The sequence below is a fragment of the Accipiter gentilis genome, chromosome 8, assembly GCF_929443795.1.
Source record: "Accipiter gentilis chromosome 8, bAccGen1.1, whole genome shotgun sequence".
In the NCBI taxonomy this organism is placed as follows: domain Eukaryota; kingdom Metazoa; phylum Chordata; class Aves; order Accipitriformes; family Accipitridae; genus Astur; species Astur gentilis.
The window spans coordinates 25,848,070-25,868,083 of NC_064887.1; the positions used below are offsets into that span (position 1 = coordinate 25,848,070).

At 39.7% G+C, this 20,014-nt stretch overlaps 1 protein-coding gene across 5 annotated transcripts in view; it reads left to right on the top strand.

The window, feature by feature from the left end:
* The window catches only part of VAV3 (vav guanine nucleotide exchange factor 3), a 178,583-nt gene that overhangs the window by 48,010 nt on the left and 110,559 nt on the right, over positions 1-20,014 (top strand). For all 5 annotated transcript variants that reach the window (XM_049808220.1, XM_049808222.1, XM_049808221.1 and 2 more), the window contains 2 exons: positions 15,884-15,942; positions 16,823-16,888. In XM_049808220.1, coding sequence (XP_049664177.1) covers positions 15,884-15,942; positions 16,823-16,888 — 125 coding nt within the window. The remainder of the gene's footprint in view (positions 1-15,883; positions 15,943-16,822; positions 16,889-20,014) is intronic.

The following is a 20,014-nucleotide window of genomic DNA, read 5'->3' on the forward strand; positions in this document are numbered from 1 at the left end:
TTGCTCTAGCCTTACACCTAAAGGACATAAGCTGTATAACCTACTTAATTTCTTAATTTCTACTTAATTATGCTCTCATCACATAATGTTTAAACTCATTTTCCCTGGTTAGTTACTGTTTGCTCTTCATCACTGCCTTGTCTCCTTTGCTGCCTTCATCCTTTGCCTCTCTCATAACTTCACCTTACGTACGTCCCCCTCCTTGCAGTGCTTCTTGGGCCTTTTCCATTGCTGCATTTCAGATTTGTTTCTACAGTTTTGTCTCTTGGTTTTTACCAAGAGACCAGTCCTGTTACTCCTGTGCTTATTTAAATACAACTTCAAATTTTTCTGCCGACCAGATTAAGTACTTGCTACTTGCAAGAGGAGAACTATAGGTCTATTGGAAATCCTGCAACTCAGCTTCTTTTCCTCTTATGCTTTTCTTAGAACTTGAATATGAGGGTCTCTTTCTTCATTTTGGTCATGTAAAGAAGAAATTTTCAAGTGTGGTTTTGTTTGCTTCCTATTGCATCTGATTCAGACCATATTTTTATATGTTGAATAGCATAGTGAGACCAGTCTTCAGTGTTGGCTGGCACCAGCAAACCTCTGGAAAGAAAAAAGAATTCTTAGCATCTATGTTCTGGTAAAGTTTTATTTACTCTGTCTAAACTGAAGAAACCCCCCCAAAACTCTTGAAATGAAGCTGCAATAAAGGAACGTACAATTTTGACAGAAACAAATTGTTCAATAAAATTTTTTTAAAATTTTAAAATTTGCCAGCCATAAAATATGTTTTTGTTTATTTGGAATGACTCAAAAGGATGTTTTAAATCTGAGCTGTAGATTTTTATTAGAACCGTGTTTCCCTCTCTTAATGTTTTAAAAAAGTTGACATTAAAAAATAGTCAGTTTGCTATGCAGTAGAGGGTTGTTGAGGAGAGATCATTCATGTACTGGTGTCTATAACAAATACTGATAAATGCATGCACATATGAACTGTGATGCTTCAAGAGCTCAAAAATTTGGACTTATACCTGGTTTACTTTTCCTGAGTTTCTTAGAGTTCATTTATCAAATTCCAAGATGCAGTAACTGATTTGTCATTTAAAGCTGAATTAGAGAACATTGAATCTAATATTAGCTTTCTATTTCTAATCAAATCAGTACTCACAAATGTGACTGTGAAAACTACTACTGGCGTTTGAATACAGAAAACGAGGCTCGTGTCATAGAAAATAAGGCAATAAAAAGTACCCGAGTGATGGCACTTTTTAGAAGCCTGGATTATGAACTCTGGAAGCTGATCAAGATCTTTCCAGAGAAAATGCTATGTAGAAATAGCAAGAGAGTGTCCTGCCAGTGCACAGCTCTGGGCTGAACAGAGAGCGCAGTGCAAGGCATGGAAGTGTAGTGAGCTCTACGGTATGTTTGTGCTTTTATGGTGCATTTCTGCTTGTGTGTGTGTGTGTGTTCACAGAAGCAGAGACTCCATATAGTGCTGGCCGTCTGAGTTGTCTGAGGCATGTAAAGGAAAAAAGGGGGGGGGGGGGGAATCAGAGACATTACTTTTCTGAGTATAAAACTGTGACGTCAAGTCAGGCTGCGAGGCTGTTGCAGTGACTCGAATTACTTACATTCTCCCTTTGCGTGGAGAAGGCTACAGCTTGACTGTTGAGACCCTCAAGTTATGATGGAAAGAAGACCCTGGCTTTTTTTCACTCATGCTGCTGGTGTGTGTTCTGCTGTGGCAGCTCCTGCTAGCAAGGGTTGCTGTTCTCTGTGCCGTTCTCACTGCTGTTTTGTCCACTAGGAAGTGTCTGGAAGGCAGGAGGCATACAGGAGGAGATCTTATAAAGTTTATGTGTGTTACTGTTCAGGGCTAGTATGATTTCAAATCTCTGCCTAGTTCAGGGGAGACAAATAGAGTGCTTAAGATAATGGTATTTGCTTGTTTGTGTAGAAGCTAATTTGGATGCTGATGCATTGGTTTGTTTAATTTGGGCACCTGTGCCTAGTAACATAGACACAATTTGATGCTAAAAGACAGCTCTTCACCTCCTACTGGTGAAGTAGATGAGTATGTGGAAGTAAGCCAACCGGGAATGTAGTCTGGAGGTTCCTGGTTATAGGTAAGAGAAAAGATGTGCTTTATTTAGGAGAGTGAATAAGTTAGTGAACATAAGCTTTTTTTTCTCCTTAGACGTATTTTTCTGGGAGGCAAAAGAGATGCTTTATTGCATTACTCTGTTGAGAAAGAAAATCCAAAATATTAAGTTATTTTCCAAGTGGTTTCCCAGAAATGGGAGGTGAAGATGAATGTGGGTGCTGATTTAGAGGCAGCTGGTTTTTACAAGCATTTGAGAGAAAGTATTGCTTTTGCCAAGTAAAAATAACATCAGCTTGTGTAGAAGTTGAGCTGCATTCTATGCTAAGTCATCCCATTATTTTAAAAACTTTTTCAGTCCCCTAATATAGTGAAAAATGTACTCATTAATAGATAGTAGATGAAGCTACTCAGCTAAACTTACTAATATTAGATATTGTTCTGCTATTTGTGTGCACGTTGAAAACAATTTGCTCAGACACAGTGAAATTGGTCATTCACGTAGGTATGCTATCAAAGTAACTCTGGTTTCCTTGCACATTTGCAAGTGCAGAGCTCTGGGTGTGCAGGGGAATTCAGCTATAAATTTGTTTCATAATGTTAGGTAAAAGGTTAAAAGCAAGGTCAGCATTCTCAAAAAAGTATTGTGCCTTGGTAGTATTGTATCAAAGCTGCTCAGCTGGTAGAGAAGAATCCTCTGAGAGTGCCTCAGACTTTATGATGGCTTTAAATTGATCCATGTTAGCTGACTTGGCAGGCTAAATTCTCAAGGGAAAAATCCCCTTGCTGTGAAGCTTCTTACAGCCCGAGGAGCCCTGAGCTAGCAAGGCAGTGAATCCTGTCAGAGGCCCTTTTTCCTTGCCTGCTCTGTTGGATGTTAGTAAGTTGTAGTAGGCTTCTGAAGATGGGTGTCACGTGGTGCATGTTCCCAGTGTCATAAACTGGGAAACGTAAGTACATCAGTAATCAAAAATCCACTGAAACTTAAACTTCTACTGTAGTAGCCTGGCCTATTTTACATATGTAACACTAAATTTTGACTGAGAACTAGACCTTCATCTTAATATATAATAAATAGTTATCATTTGTTGTAATGTAGGTCTTAAAAGCTTTTCTCCATAGTCTAAAGTACAAGTGATACCAAAAAGTATTGTGTAAGAATGGTTTTAATGGTCGTGTTATTCTTGAACAACATTAATTAAAACTTTTCAGAAGTTACATCTAACTTCAGAACAAATGCTGTACCTTGTACTGACCTGATCCACATACCTCAAAATCTAAGTTGTGTGCGTGTGCATGCTGTAGGTACGTCAGCTACAGCAACAAACTAACGGTCTTAACATAGCTAACAAAGAAGATGCATACGTTGATATTTTTGTTCCTTTTTGTGGAAAACATGCAGCATCATTTTTGGAAACAAATTACCATTGAGGGAACCATGACTTTCTTTGTTCTCATTTTGTATTTCATTTGCTTTTCAGGTTTGGTTTCATTTTTCTTATCTTGTTTCCTAGTTTTTGAGATGACATTTTTGTCATCTCAAACCCCTTCAGAAGCTGATAACATTAGTTTCCTAGAATGAGATTTCTCCTCTGCCTCCATTGCCTCACCCTCTCTCGTTCAATTTCCTTTCTCACATCCTTCTCCTGTTGACATCTCTCATCTTTCCCAAAATTTCTCTTTCTCAAAACCCTCCAACTTCACTGTTGCCTGGAGATTACATTTCACACATCTGCTTTAGTTAAGCATGCTTTATTTCACTGTCTTTTGATGCTGTCTCATCCCGGCAGCTACTTTTTTTGGTACGAGTGCAGCAAGGGAATTTCTGTGATGTTGGAAATATCTGTGAGCAGTAAAATTAGTGCTTGCCAAGTAAAAATGGGGATATATTGACGGACACAATTTTAAGAAACATTACTGTTAGCGTGGGATAAAACTACAAGCACTAATGCTTAACAGCTTCTCTGAAATTTTGGCTTTGAGGCTGTTTCAGTCACTTTGTTTAGCATTCATTAACTTGCGTACATTTTAACTCATCTCTGTTTTAGATTTGAGGTTTGATCTAAAAAATGGAGAAGGTAGAGGTGTAACTCAGGTTAGGTTGCTGCTGGACATGGACTACAACTTCAAAACATTTGCTCCCACCCTGTGCTTATAGTGAAACTTGTGAATTTCATTGCTGACCTGAAAAAAGTTTTAGATACTTGAAATTTTTTTTTTTCCCCAGGGCAGTTGACCCATGCAAACGTAACTGTCTTTACCAGAATGAGACCACAATACCTGGCAAAGTACTAGGAGTATATTGGTATCATGTAAGGTTTATCTTTCATATTGTATGTTAGATAAAACCAGAGCGCTTATACAAGGTTGGTTGGTTGCAATATATTAAAAACAGAACGCTTATGCAAGGTTGGTTGATTGCAATATATTTTTTCCCAGTTTTATCTCCCCAAAATGACTTTGTGTGTTGACTGCAAAAGATGTGGGAGCCTGTTGTTTGTAAAGCATGGCCTTTTCTTGTAGCTTATTCTCGTCTAGGACAGAAAATAGTTTCCAGCGTTACTCATGGCATATTACCTAGCTGCATGTGTTTGCCTACACTTGATCCTTGTTTTTGTTCACTGTTAGGCCTCTGCTGAGATGGACTGTAGTGGGACTAAATTACAGTCTGGATATTGTGTTTGGTTTGGACATGCTGTGTTGGACTGAAATGCCTAACTCCATTTGTGTGAAGAGTTTCATTGAACTCTTATATGCTACTGGTGTTTTTATCATTAATAATGAGGACTGAAGTCAGCCTTAGATGAAGCTTTATATCCTGTTACCAGTCTGGCATGTGTTAGGTCCTGTGCCCTTTCACAAATACTTTTAAACACAGTTCCACACAAAATATTTGGAAATGCCTATAAACCCTATAGAGTAAATGTGAGGTATAGTCTTATGTACTCTAAGAAGCAGTATTAACAGAAGTTACTGCCTCTCCTTTGCTCTGCTCCCTTTGTCATGCCAGCGTACCTGTTGGTGTGGTTGAACTGGGAAATAAGCAGAGGAACTCATCTGTCTTTTAATATAACGTTTTAAGAAATGAGTTCCTCCCTCTTTGTGTATCAATTCTCTGATGTAATTTATGACACGACCATGGTAACAGCTGGGTTAGCACAGCTAAGACAGTAACAAGCTGAAGCGCAAGGCAGAAACACGTGGATGAAGAGCACAAGGCAGAGGACAGAAATTTCTGAAGTCAATAGTTCTGGTGAAATCCCAAGAGACATCTTAATATTAAATTTAACTAAATGGCTAGTGATAGGTATCTGTGGTTTGCTCTTATTTATCACAGTATCTACATCTAAAATATATGGTATTATCCCTATCATATACTTGAACTGTAAATCTTCTTTTAAATCTCTAGACCAGTGAAAGCTGAAGAACAAGTCCTTATCCAAAGAATGTTTCGTATGAGTCACTTAACATTGTTAGATATATTATAAAGAAATTTGATTTTTTTCTGCAGTTTATATCTGGTGCTGCAGTTCTTTGATTAGTGTCAGACACATTGGCTGCTGTGCATCTTCAGATATTGATACAACAGAATAAAGCATTCTTCAAAATAGTACTTATAGCTTTTTTCTTTTTTTTTGGTAAGAGAAATAGAGTGCCTGAATACCGCCCCCCCCCCCGCTCCCCGGCAATGGCAGGAAGAGTTAAAGCAAATATTGTTTTCCTTAACTAGAGATGGCATCATGTCATAGAGTGTACAGTGCTTAAGAAGTACCTCTATTTTATATTTGGTGGGCAGGAAGGACTTGGCACGGGATGTACTGGGGATGTAGAGTTGTTAGGAGATCTGGTTCTGACTCTGTTCTTTAATAATATGGGCGTAACACCTAATATGATGTTATGCCTGGTACAGAGGTTAGGAGTTTTTTATCTTGCAATTATTCTTGTGTTTAAATACTTTTGTACATTGTTTTACAATGTTAATAGGTGGCTGGCTTTGCAAGAAGTATTGACCTAAATAGATGTGTGTGTTAGATAAACATGAAAATTCAAAAAAAGAAGTAATTTTAAGTGAACTACCCTTAAGTGTCTTGTTTGTCTGTCTTTTCTGTCTTCAAACTGATCTTTTAGATGGTAAGCTCTCTGAAGTCTGGCTGTCTTAATTTTGTCATAGGCAGCATAAGGACAGTATCAATGTCAGTGCAAAGGAGGATATGATGTCAGACACTGACTAGCACAGAAGTTGTATTTTGTAGGTTATCACTGTTAAGTACTAATATATAACAAACACACATAAAAAAAGAAAATGGAGAGGAATCCCGCTTTCCCTTGGTTGTGCAGTTCTGCAGTGGCATTTTGGAAGTGCAGTACTCTTTCTGAGGGGAAAGATATATACATAGATAATACAACCTGCAAGCTGCTGCATGTTGAAGGGAACAAAGCAAGAGAATAATTAAGCAGTAGCAAATAAAATTAGCAAGTGAGTTTCTCTCATTCTTTTTGTAATTTTCAGTATCAGGATCCAGCTCAAGGAGAATTAGTTACAAACATAATGAGAACATAAATCTCACTTGATATTTTCTTTCACTATAGTAAGTGTAGTTATATTTTTTATGTAACTGAACAGATGATTAGGGAGAACACCAAACCACTGCTCTTATCAGGCTTCTATAATAGAAGTTGATAGTATTGCCATTCCCATTGCAGCATGTCTTCTCAAGTATAATTTTTTTATCCTGTATCAAAGATGATGATTTTTAAAATAAGAGTGGAAGACAGTTAAAGTGAGTTATGCCACGCTGTGTATCTTTTTGTAGCGTTGAAGGCAAGTGCGATGCTTTTCCAATGGACGGATACAATCCCTTGTCTCTTCTGGTACAGAAGAGAGATCTCTAGAGCGTAAGGCTTGAAAGATAGCCCTGGGGTTTTGCAGGCCACTCTGAGCGAGTTGGCGGGTAATTGCATCAAAGAGAACAGCTTACTTCCCTTTGCACTGCTTGCTGTAGCAGGGGAAATTTTTTCTTCTTGCAGAGAATAAGGGGACATACTGTGTGTGTTTACCCCTAATAAATATCCGTGTCTTCAGTGATTGTGTACTGGAGTAAATTCAGCTCATGGTTCAAGTGTGAATTGGTACCATTCGGCAAAGCCGTGCTCCAGTTGAACTTACAAAGTCAATGGTTAAAGTAAATTCAGAAAAGGGAGAAGTGTGGCAGTGACTGGTTCACTCAAGACAGAAAGAGAAAGACCTTCCTTTCCTTTTAGCAGAGGAGAGGAAGGAAAGCTCCATCGCGCAGTCTTCTCTGAAAATGGATGCTTACATTTAGGAAAAAATTAGGATTATATTAAAATGTGCTGTTTAAAATGCAGGAAAAAGCTGTTTTTTCCTTGATTGTTTAGTGTTCTGACCCATATAAAACATGGTAAAAAACTGTGGTATCTTCAGTAAGTGTTTACAAAGCACTGAAAGTGAGCACTTGATCATAGCTGAATACTGTTTGAAGATGCTGTTTTTAAGTACAGGTTATCCTCATAAAGTTTACTATGAAGGGGACTGGAGTGATTTAATAGCAGCTAGCTTTTGCAGTACTGTCCTAGCCGTATGCTTTTTCTATTCCTTTGCCCTCCATGCAAAACCTGGAATGTAATAAATGCACCAGAAAGGACAAAATCCTATTTCATTCTTCGTGTTTTTACAAGGATACTATGCTTGAAGGCAGTCTGCGTTCATGCTATTAGCGGCAGTGTTCAAGTGCTCTGTTTATATCACAGCAGTGCTTGAAGTAAGGCTGTCATTCTTAAAGCAACATCTTAAAAAACCCAATCAACTAACCAACCAAAAAAAAACCCAACAAAAGCCATACCCAAACCTAAGTGCCCTGAAGGCCTGGTGAGGTCTGGAAGGTATTCACAGACCCAAAACCACAAGCTGCAGGCAGGAAGCGGCTGCTAAAACTCCCTCCCCCTCTCCGTGCTTGCTTTGGTGAGTCTCTCAGCCTTTTGGATGAAATGAACCAAGAGACTAATGGGACTGTGCTGCTTGTGCAATTTGGAGTTTTTCAGTTCCTTTTAAGAGCAGAACTGTCTAGGGAACCTTTCATGGACTTGCAACTGTAACCTCCTCACTGGCCATTGAAAAAATGGGATTTTAAGCACAACTTTTGTTTAATGTGTATATATCTGTGTCCATCTGGATATCGATTATTAAAGACTTGATTGTTATAGTCCTAATAATACGGGATTGAGTTTTGCCCCCTGCCCTGTAATGTTTAGGAGTCATGTGTGCAGTCCTGTGTAGTTACCTCTGCCAGTCCCACTGTTGCAGTTTAGGAGTTTGCATGATCAGAGATACCATTCCCTATAAAAGGGCTAAACCGTTTAAAATGTTCAGTGTGCGAAAGGGGTGGAGGAGGGGTTTGGTTAGTGAGGGGTCCAACCTGCCCTTTGCAATTGTTGGAAACTACATTTATGCTTTTATTTAAAGTACTGTCCTAGAGAAAAAAGCTATAGATAGTTTACATCTGTAATATAAACGTATGACATCAAGTGTTGCTTGGTATAATTTAGAGATGTGAAAAGAAAACAACAACAGAACTCTTCAGTTTTAGATATTTCTAACTTAATGTCAGATGGTTTATTTTTACTAAAAGGGAAAAATATGCCCACCCTTAACCTGTCCTCTTGGACATCAGGTCATTTGTCCTCTTACATCTTCCAGAGTGTTTATTTAAAATTATGTTCTTCTGTCGCTCTGGCTCTGCTTGCCTTCCTGGTGCCAAACTGCCCTCCTCACTGCCTCACCTCTCCTTTTTGCAAGGCTTTGGAGAAAACCTTGTGCCTTTTGTAGTTGTTGATTCCCCAGGGCTTTTGAAGTCCCAGCAGTTTGCATCTCTGTAGTTAGCTTATCTACAAACAGAAAGAGGCAACACCCAGGAGGTTTTTTGTCTTGGCTATTTTCTGGCTGTTTGGTTTTTTTGTTTGTTTGTTTGGTTTTTTTAGTCTGGAGAAAGACTTCCTGCCCCTTTTTTCGTGAAGACACTGTGGAGACGCTGGAGAAAATGGACAGATGAGACTTCCCTAGGGCAATGCACGTATGGTACAGAGGTTTGCATGCCCGGAGCCAGCCAGGCTTCCCCCCGCAGCACAGCAGCACCTCTGCGGTCTGCTCTCACAGCTGGGAGCTGGGGCTCGGCGTTCAGAGGAAACGCACACGACTGCCAAAACCAGCTTTTACAGCAGTCGCGTCACCCTTGCTGCCTCTGCATAAAAGCATTTGGCACCTGGTTTCAAACTGTTTTTCACAGTTGCTGGCAGGCTCCTGTCAGTCACTAAAACCCTGGCTCGGGGTTGTGAATTTCTCTGCCATGGTTCCCTGGGACAGTTGGGCTATTTTCCTTACTGCTACTATGCCAGCGCCAAGCCTTGGTGGGAAAGAAGGATGGAGTAGTCCTCGGGTGTATTTCCTGAGGATGTAGATCAGTGGAAATGGAAGAATAGATGTGGACAACGAGAGATGCCAGAATCGGCGTAGCCGAAGGCGATGTCAGGGAGGAAACAGGCAGCATCCCGCAGCTGGTGATTACCCCTGTGGAAAGTAGATCTATGACTTTCGTTTGGATTGCAGCTATCAGTGCTCTACACCTAAAGCTTGGATTTCATTATTTGAATAAGATGAAAATCGGTATTCGGCTATATGTGAAACCAGGCTATTGCATTTCTACCTGCTGGAGGTCTGCAGACTGTTGTGTTCCTAAGGAAATGTTGGTGTGGGTGCCAATTTAGGCTGTAAATCGTCTTTCCACATGTCTGTGTCTGTATGACCTCGACACTTCAGTGTATACCGTAGCAGTATTTGGTAGAGGTGTATTTGCATAGCTGAGATTTGAAATTTGCTGTTTGTTTCTAAGTGCCTGTTAGAGGTGCCACTACATGAAACGAAGGGTTTGCTTTTAGGCCATCTCTTCCCCTCCCCCCCCCCCCCCCCCCCTTCCGTTTCTCTTTAATGAGTTTTCATTCATCCTGCCTTTTTTTGGAAAAACCCTCATTCTTTTTCCTTCCCTAGAGGCTTGTGGTTTGATTAAAACTAACCTGAACCAACACAGAGTACCAACACAATACCAGAACAAGGCAGAAGGAGAGAAAAATGTTCAGTTTGATTTTTGAACACCTTTTACTTGGAATAATATGCTTATTAGATCAGCAGCTGTGCAATCACCTGGGAGTTGTCTGGCAACATGTTCTTCTTCACATCTGTCAGCCAAGTTAAATGCAGATATAAACGTAACAGTTCCTAGAGGTCTTTTGTTTCAAAAGTTAATGATGGATTACTGTCAAATATTAAGATAGGGTTTTTCCCCTCCCCCTCGTCTGTGCCAAATGAAGTATCGATCCAGGGTTGTCCGGGCCTGGTAAACTGCAGAGTAGCAAATAATAAACCTTCTGTCTTAATAGAAGTCATTTGAGAATATACTTACGTATAGCAATTTCATCTTATCTCTGAGTGACAGAGAAGCAAAATGGTGACTTATCTTCTCTTTTCTCCCCCTCTCTCCCTGACCTGATGTATGAGTGAAAACAGCTTAATGAAAACTCACTCAGCATGTCGGCATGAGTAGCAGCTTTGGCTTTGAAGTATGCGGGATATGAGGCACTTGGAATTGGCTTTGTAAGAGCCTTACTTAACCTAGTGATGCAGCGTGTGTATCTCTTTGTTTTCTTTAGGAACATTGCATTTCTATTTGCATTAGCTTTTTTTTTTGTTTTTTTTCATAATCTGCTCTGAGCTCTGGGCAGTGTATGTATATATCCAGATAATTAATATGTGCACATATGTATCTCAACACTCTCTACCTTTCAGTACTCTTAATCTGAGTCTCTAAAAGATTCTAGGGTGAATTTCTCCTACTAAATTAAACCCTTTGATATTTGCCATATCAACACCGATATGCTCTTCTTTCAATCAAAGTTTTCAGGTTATGAAGTGAGGAAAACCCACAGAAAATGTAATGCAGCCTTGATAAGTAGTCCAAAGCATGTGCAACCATTTTATGTTCATGGTTGTCTAGCTGATAAATTTTACTTGGAAACCAGTTGGAAGCTCATGTAAAATGGAGTGTAGTATTTCTCTTGTATAACTTACCCTGTATTAAATGAGCAAATGCCTTCTTTGCTATTCAAAATTTGAGTGTCCTCAAGACAGGCTTTTGAAGGAGTTGATTCTTGAAACAACAATGGTTAATTACACTGATATTGCATGCAAAAGTGAAGGACGCTAAGATTTTGTCAAGCATGGACAGAAAAACTTCCTCCTTTCTGAATGACAAAATGCAGGTATGCTTGCTTCTCTGAGAAAGCAAATGGCAGCTCTGTAGTTTCTTTTGAGATGGTGGTAACTAAACCAGTCTTATGCAGCCATCAGGCTCTCTTCATGCATAGACCTTAGTGTGAGAGTAGTTACAACTACATGTAAAGCAGGTATTATTTTTATGTACTATTTACTGTGCTCTACTTTTATATAACTGAAAGGCAGCTAACCAAACAGAACTATTTCAGTGTCAGTTGATAAAGGGGCATGTTAGACGTGTAATATAGAGATCTAAAGTTTTCTTGAATATAAGAGTGCTCTTCCAACTGGGAGACTGGGATGGAGACAGACAATAGCCAAGGAGCTTATCAACTCTCTGAAGGATTCATTTTCCTTTATAATTGAAGATTCTGCTCCCCCCCCCCCCCCCCCCGCAATTTGATGAAGTAAAATAAGACTGGTTTGGGAAGAAACCCCTGTGCATGTATCAAAAAGTAGCATGTCAAAAAGCAGGTTAGTATTGGAAATAAATTAACTTCAAGGGAGGGAGTAAAGCTAAGTTTTCAACAAAATGCAACACTCAAATACTAAGCTAGATGCTCAGATTTTGAAAAAAGACTTGATAGGCAATATGGTTGTGAATTCTTAGTGACTTTTACTGTGTCTTAGAAAAACATATCCTGATTTAAGTGCATACATGGAAATGGCTGCTTCGAAGATCTAACCCGCAAGTGAGTCTTTCTAGGTTTTATTGGCAAAAACTATGAAACCATTGCCATCAACATTTGTTGATCACTTCATGTTTTCAGTTTAGGTAAACGTCAGAAATATAAACATGGGCCTAGTCCTGACAGCAGCTGTCAACAGCAAGGAAATGTTGCCTGTTTGGGGAGACAAGGAGTTGCAAAATTATTTACTTTTGTTTCTTCTAAAAGTGGAAAAGTACTTTTAAAAGATGTACTTTGTCTGCTCTTGAACTGCATGATTGTAAGTTCTTTTTTAAGAAACGAGATTAAAAAGCGACCTCCACCAAAATACTTAATAAGGCACGTTTTAAACTCAGACACACCACTGCTGTGGAAAGAAGTAAAATAGTCCCTCTAGTGTACTGCTGCTGTAAGTATGCATAGGAATATCTGATGTGATTTACTGAAGAGTATGGCTGCAGGAAATTACAAAATAACGTTTTGGCAAGGGATACGAAAGTGCTTGCATAAACTGGAGAGTCTGACCTAAACCAGAAAGTCAAGTGAAATAATAAATGCGAAGCCAAAAAAAAATCTGCTGTTAGAGTGATTAATGAAGTAAAAAGTTAATGTGTAGTGCGAGACCGTTGCTCTTGCCAGCTGTGCCCAAGACATGAATGAGGAGCAGAGCCACTTGTCGGGGCGCAGGTTGAGGCGCGCTTCCTCTTGCAGGGCCGTAGATTTGAATTTCATGTCATATTTTGCATAAAAGTATTATATACTGAAAAACAAACTTGGATGTTTACATGGTGTTGAAGCGAGCATGGCTTTGATGTGACTTCTAAAGAAAGACTTGCTTAACCTCTGTCTGACGGCATTAGTGCAAAGGAGCAATATAGAGGTGGGTGCAGGTGGGACTTCTTTTTATGCCTGAAAGTCTGTTGCTAACACCTCCCAATTTCAGGTTTGCTGCAGGAGAGTCATAGAGTTACTGAGTTTTCTAGTGCAAAGGGATGTAGTTGTTGCAGGATGTTTGGGAATAGAAATGTTTCTTTTTTTATGTGTCATAGCTAGCCAGAACATAAATATGCATCTTTACTCAGTATCTAGTTTTTACTGCCCGTTCCTGGTAATAGCATGTGTGCAAAGGCCCTGCAGTCCTTTGTACATTTGTTTGTTGCAGAGCAGAGCCGGCCATGGAAGCCCTGTTGTTGTGGACTTTGTACAAGCAAATTTTGCTTTTAAGCTAAGATCCAGTTTAGCCTCATTTAAAAGTACAGGAGCATCTGTCTGAGTCCTTGCTGTGGAAGAGAACTGGGCAATCATTTAGGATTAAATGGGTAGAACGGATTAAGGCTTCACTGAAAGGAAGCGAGCAAGGCAAAAAAAGCACATGAAAAGCATTAAATTGAACGTTATGGACTTTCACATGTATGGTACACTGTAATTTTGGAGTTCAGAATTGCACTATATTGTAGCTTCCCACGTCAGCTGTTTAGGGCTTCAAACTAGCACTGTTCTGAAAAACTCCGGAGTCTGTTGGTTTGTTGAAAATCAGACATTTTGCTGGGTTTAGTTAGATTGTTTTGATGACTGTCTATTGAAACTCTGATTGTTTTTCTGACAACTCAGCCCATACATAACTGTGACCTTCCCCATGGACCTAGAAATTCGGGAACTCTTAAAGAGTTCCTGCAGTGGCTTAGAACCAAAGAACTGAAATTTCATGTGGAAGGAGAATCTTTCCTTGCCTCACTTGATGTTGGAGCAAATACATTTACATGTATGTGATGTTGAAATAGTGTGTTGACCAGAAGTGGTAGTTTCACTTATGATTACTTGTGGATGTATTTCTGACAGTTTGTCAGAATTCTTCAGGGAAACCACAACAGCAAGAAGACTCCTCAGTAGAAACAATTCTGTTTCTTGACAGAATGCTGTTTTAAGCTGTGCTTTAATAGGAGTGGTTAATGGGCAAGCATTACCTTTTATTTTGTAGAATTTATGTCTGTTTTCAGTTAGGTATTTTGATCTTAAATACACACTGGGGTGGTTAATGGTCTTAAGTTCTTAATTGTTTTGTTTTGAAATAGAAGAATAGCGATCTCTGCCCATTACTGTTCCCCTTTGCAATGCCAGTGTGACCACGCTTTATCACGTAGTTCTGGAGAACGCAGTGTGTCTCTGATGAGGTACTGACTGCTGTTGTGATGATTACCATTTTCTTCTTGGTGGATTATCTGGTGTTCAGTTTTTGATGGAAATCTGCCCATTGGCTTTCTAGCATGTTAGCTTGCTCTTCCTGCAATGCTAGACCTTCTCTGGTCCAAGAGCAGTGAAAATTATTAGTAGTCTTCTGTTGTCTCTAGTCACATAGTTCCTTTTCTCTCCTTTTCTGTGTGTACATGTCCTCATAAACACTTTTCTGGCTTCCTCAGTGGGTGTGGTGTGGTGGCGGTGTGTTTGTTTTTCTCTTCTATCTCCCCCCCCCCCCCCCCCTTCTCTCCCTCTCTCCCTCTCCCTTTCCCGTTCTTTTCCTTCCCTTAAATGAAGGTGTGACACCAGTTCATGAAAAAGTTTTTCTATTCCTCGTGATTTTTAAGTCTTGCTTTTGTTTGTGTTCATATTGATAGCTGTAAAATGTAATTTGGTGGTACATCTTGAGAATAACATTTGCTAGTTAGCTTCCTAAAATTCATAAATTTTTTTTTGTACAGATCTTTCTCGTGTTACCTTGAAGCAACCCTAATTAGCTGTGAAGAATAAGCTATACTTCTAGTGGGTTTGATTATGCTAGATAAGTGAGAATCCCTCTAAGGAAAAGGGTTTGCGTGGGTGGAATAGTTTGCAAAAGATTTTCTGTGTGCTGGGAAATAACATGTTGAAACAAGAAACGGATATTAGTTCACCAGACTTGCCCCCCTCTTGTCATTGGAAGTATGGAAATTCAGACAGGGTGTCATTTTGCCTCTTTTTCTCTCTCTAGCAAATAAGACTTGCCAGTCTGATAGTGTTTAAAATAAGAGAAAATATTTGTGACAGAGAGGACATGCTAGGCAGAGTACAAGTTGGTCTTGTATTATTACAGCTGACAGCAAAATAATTCTGTGTGTGCGACCATATGTACATGTATTCTGCCCTCCCTAATATTCTTCCTCTCTTATTGTATAACCTTGAGCACTTACAGGAGGTATTTTCTTAGAATGAGATCTTTGAGACTACTGTAATATTTTAAATAAAGTTTATGGCTCAAATGTGCATCTTCTTTAGTTGTTTGGCTAATAAAACATTACCTTTCCTTTGCAAGCCAGTCCCGAGAAGGTGGCTTTCTGATTTGGCATTTGGCTCCCTCTTCTGGCCAGTGTTTGGAAAAGCTCAAATTAATACTTTGATTTTCTTCTGGAGCTACAATTAAAAAAATAAATCTTCAGAGCAGTCTGTAAGATAAAATTTGGTTACAGTTTCATCCAGGTCCAATTGTAAATTGAATGTATATTTGTGACATATGTGACCTGGTTTCAAATCCACTTAAATTGGCTTTTACTTGTGCTAAAACTTGTAAATAACAAATTTCCCTTTTCCTCTCTTTGTGCTTCCATCACATCCCTCAGTACAAAAGCACCAAAGACCAGCTCGTGGGAAATCCGTGGAAGTTCAGTGCCCTCAGTATTTGCCACAGCCAGATTCTGAGTCTGTTCATATCTTTTGGTGTGAAATGGTGTTGCTGATAATTAAACAATAGAGAACAGAATGTTTTATTACTTCTGTTCTACAACTAATCATTGTTTCTGTTTCCTTCTTCTCCAGGTGATAGAAACACTTTCAAAACTTTCTCGCACTCCTATTGCATTAGGCACAGGAATAAGGTATGGTTTTGCCCCAGTGAATGGTGGGAATAATGCCTCTTGCATGATGCTCCTTGGCAAAGTTGTTAGAGGCAGTGTAGACAGTGTCCCCCAATAAGAACTTCTCTGGTTGTAAACCATATTGCCCAGTGGACAGCTAACCAAGGCTCTAGACCTCTGAGGAGCTCTGAAGGGTTTTTTCTGCTTCTGGTACGCTTACTGAAGTGCCTGAACTACCTTTACTTCTCATGCTGAAGCACAAGGTGAACAAATGAGCAGTTAGTATTACAAAACTTGTGATAATTGTGATACATGGATTGTAAGTCAGGCTGATGCAGTGCTGATCTTTGTAAAGAAAAATTGATTTTCTCTTCTTTCTCCTTTCTAAAAAGCAGCAAAACTGCCAAGTTTGTGAAATTCTAATTTTCAGAAAGAAGCCAGAAAACCCCAACCAAACCTAACCTCATGAACTATAGTTGTGGGTTGTGAGAGAAGGTGAAAGACTTCATGCTTTGGTGTTCTCCATCTTTTTGAATGGTTTGATTCAGCAATCTTATAATATATAAATGGATGATGTTTTTAAAACATAGACAAAATTCCTAGCCAGTCCCATAATAGTCCTGGGCTAAAAAGAACAGTTAATATTCTCAGTTGAACAACTGACAATGATGTATATTAGTGATTTATAACAACCCCATCCAGTAGGGATTTTTTTATTATATTAAGTATCAATTCATATATAGAAGTCTAAATACACGTATACTGTTTTTCAGAGAAGGAGGAGAACATACAAACACATTAACATACAGTAATCTGTGTGAAAATTTTAGAAACCAAACAAAAATGCACTATATGACTAGACTAGTGCTGTCTGTACTTCATGCTATTTTTCTTTCTATAGGCCCTTCCCTACAGAAGAAAGCGTTGATGATGAAGATGTCTACAAAGGTCTTCCTGATTTAATAGAGTATGTTTTAAATGTTCAGTTAAATGAAAGAATTTGGTTTCAGTTGCATGCTATTATTTATATGACATTATAGAACACATGGTTTTAATGAGAATGGGGTATTTATTTGATTTAAAAAGATTTTGTTAGCTGTTATGCTGGTCAGGAAGAATTAATTATGAGAGCTTATCTGAATGATTGCAATACATTTATATATGTAAGGAAGCATTTTTCATAGAGGGTGCTGGTAGCAAAGTAAATCATGAATGTGTTTTTAAATTATCTGTCTGTACTATGAGAAAGCTTTCATAGAATTACAATATCAGTTGTAAGGGACCCAAGGAAATTGTCTTGAACTTGCAAAGAAAATACATGTTTGTATCATAATTCAAGTGGGTCGTTTCCCTAAAGTCAATGAAATTCTTTGTATGAGTGCATTTACCTCTCTGGGTATGTGTTTGCAGGATTATTAATTGTTGCCAGTGTTCACATGGGCTTTGAGGTGCAAGTAAGATAGCCATGAACATAATGTATTGAGTATTGAGCGGTAGACTGCAGCTTTATTTTGCAGACTGGTGAGATAAATACATCTGGGCATAAAAATTGTCAGGAAGAACTACTCTTGTATCCTAATGGCTAGGGTCTCTCAAGATCCATTAGGAATCACGTTGGACAAGAGCTTGGATCAGAGTTCACTGTCCCAAAGCTCAAAGTTCACCAGCACTCACCTCAGTAGTGCTCATCTGGCTCTATATTGGCTCTGGCCACATTGTATGTCACTTGCTGTGATGTGGTTGAAGTAGCTGCTGTTCACACTGCGGATTTGTTTCTTTACTGCCTATAAAGAAGGGAAACCCCACCATGGATGGCATTATTCAATTTATCAGGTTCCCTACAAAGCTCATCCTTGTCTCCTGCAGCTGATTGGCTGTCTCATAGATAGCTGCTTTTCACTCTGTGTAGCTGAACATGCAGAAGGTAGAAGTCGCAGACTCCTCTGAGACTCAAGTGGGGTAGAGGTGATGTCCTCATCACTTAGTGGTGGCATTAGCACTGTTTGAAAATAATATTTATATCAGTTTTTAAATAGGTATATGAATTCAGTACTCGGAGACAGTTTTAATTTAAAAAAAAAGTTAACAAATCATACCAAAGAAATTGTGATTCATAACTTTTTTTTTTTTTTGCATCAGACTACAAATATTTTTCACTGAAATTTGATACTTACATCCTGTCTCAATTGTGGAGCAAGCAATTCAAGTAGTACTCTCTCCATGAGAAACAAAAGTGCCAGTGAATGATGCAAATGGCCCACATTTTTTAGAATCTCTTAATTACTAAGTGTATTTGACTAAAATTAACTTAAATGTCCCTGAGTTTAAATGGTGTCTAAAGAATTTAGAATGAATTCAAGGCTTTTTGTCAGAAAGAGCTGTAGTAGTTAAAATTTTTTTATCCTTACTCTGCCTTTTTGACAGCTTTTGTTCCCTGGAGCATAGGTGGTAAAAGGGAGGGTGTCAGCTGCATCTGACACAGCTGCTAGTGTTCAATGTGAAAAGCTAACACACCATCATCACTGGTGCAAGCTGAAATGTTAGACTACCCTGGAGCACCTGAGCTTTCTAGTGCTCCTGGGGCATGGTATCTGTTGGAAAAGGAAGGGATGTGAGCAATTTCTGTTTCCTATTGAATCGCCCAAATAATTTTTTTTTTAATCATTCCATCTATTGAAACTTCTAGTGCTTGCTAACTTTATCCTTCTGATCTCCTTGATTTAAAAAAAAAAAAAAAAAAAAAAAAACAAACGAAAAACCCAAACAAAACCCCTCATATTTAATGAGAAATAAAAAATTCACTTGGTTTCTGTATATAGTCCTGACTATAAACATAGTGACTTTGTCTGGCATTCCCAAGTAATTCATGTGGCAGCTCTGTTGGTAGCAATTCTCATTAATTTTGATTTCTTCAAAATCATTAGTCTCTGTCAGTAAAGCTTCTGATGTCCTTTTCTTGAGTACTGAGGATCCACTTACAGAACTGGTTGTCCTTCCTAGTTCTTGTGGACCGATCCTTAATTTGTTTTTTACTCTGAAGGATTTCAGTGCTGTCTTCTAACAGTAAAAATCTCAAAATTGTCAGAACATCTGATGAAGTTTCTGTATTATTATGACTTGTGGTGGGTTGACCCTGGCTGGACACTAGGTGCCTACCAAAGCTGCTCTATCACTCCCATCCTCAGCTGAACAGGGGAGGGAAAATATAACACAGGGCTCATGGGTCAAGATAAGGACAGGGAGAGATCACTCAACCAATTACTGTCACGGGCAAACCAGACTCAACGAGGGGAAAGTTAACTTAATTTATTACCAATCAACCAGAGCAGGGTAATGAGAAATAAAACGAAATCTCAAAACACCTTCCCTCCACCCATCCCTTCCTCCCGGGCACAGCTTCACTCCCGGACTCTCTACCTACCCCCTCCAGCAGCACAGGGGGATGGGGAATGGGGTTACGGTCAGTTCATCCCACGTTGTCTCTGCTGCTTCATCCTCCTCAGGGGCAGGACTCATCACACTCTTCCCCTGCTCCAGCGTGGGGTCCCTCCCATGGGAGAGTCCTCCATGAACTTCTCCAAAGTCAGTCCTTCCCACAGGCTGCAGTTCTTCAAGAGCTGCTCCAGCATGGGTCCCATCCACGGCGTGGAGTCCTTCAGGCACAGACTGCTCCAGCGTGGGTCCCCTGCGAGGTCACAAGTCCTGCCAGCAGACCTGCTCCAGCGTGGGCTCCTCTCTCCACGGGGCCACAGGTCCTGCCAGGAGCCTGCTCCAGCACGGGTTTCCCACGGGGTCACAGCCTCCTTTGGGCACCCACCTGCTCTGGCATGGGGCCCTCCATGGACTGCAGTGGGACAGCCTGCCTCACCAGGGTCTTCCCCACGGGCTGCAGGGGAATCTCTGCTCTGGTGCCTGGAGCATCTCCTCCCTCTCCTTCTTCACTGACCTGGGGGTCTGCAGGGCTGTTTCACTCACATGTTCTCGCTCCTTTCTCTAGCTGCCATTTCTGTGTCCGCCACAGCTTTTTTTTCCCTTCTTAAATATGTTATCACAGAAGTGCTACCACTCTTGCTGATGGCCTTGGTCTTGGCCA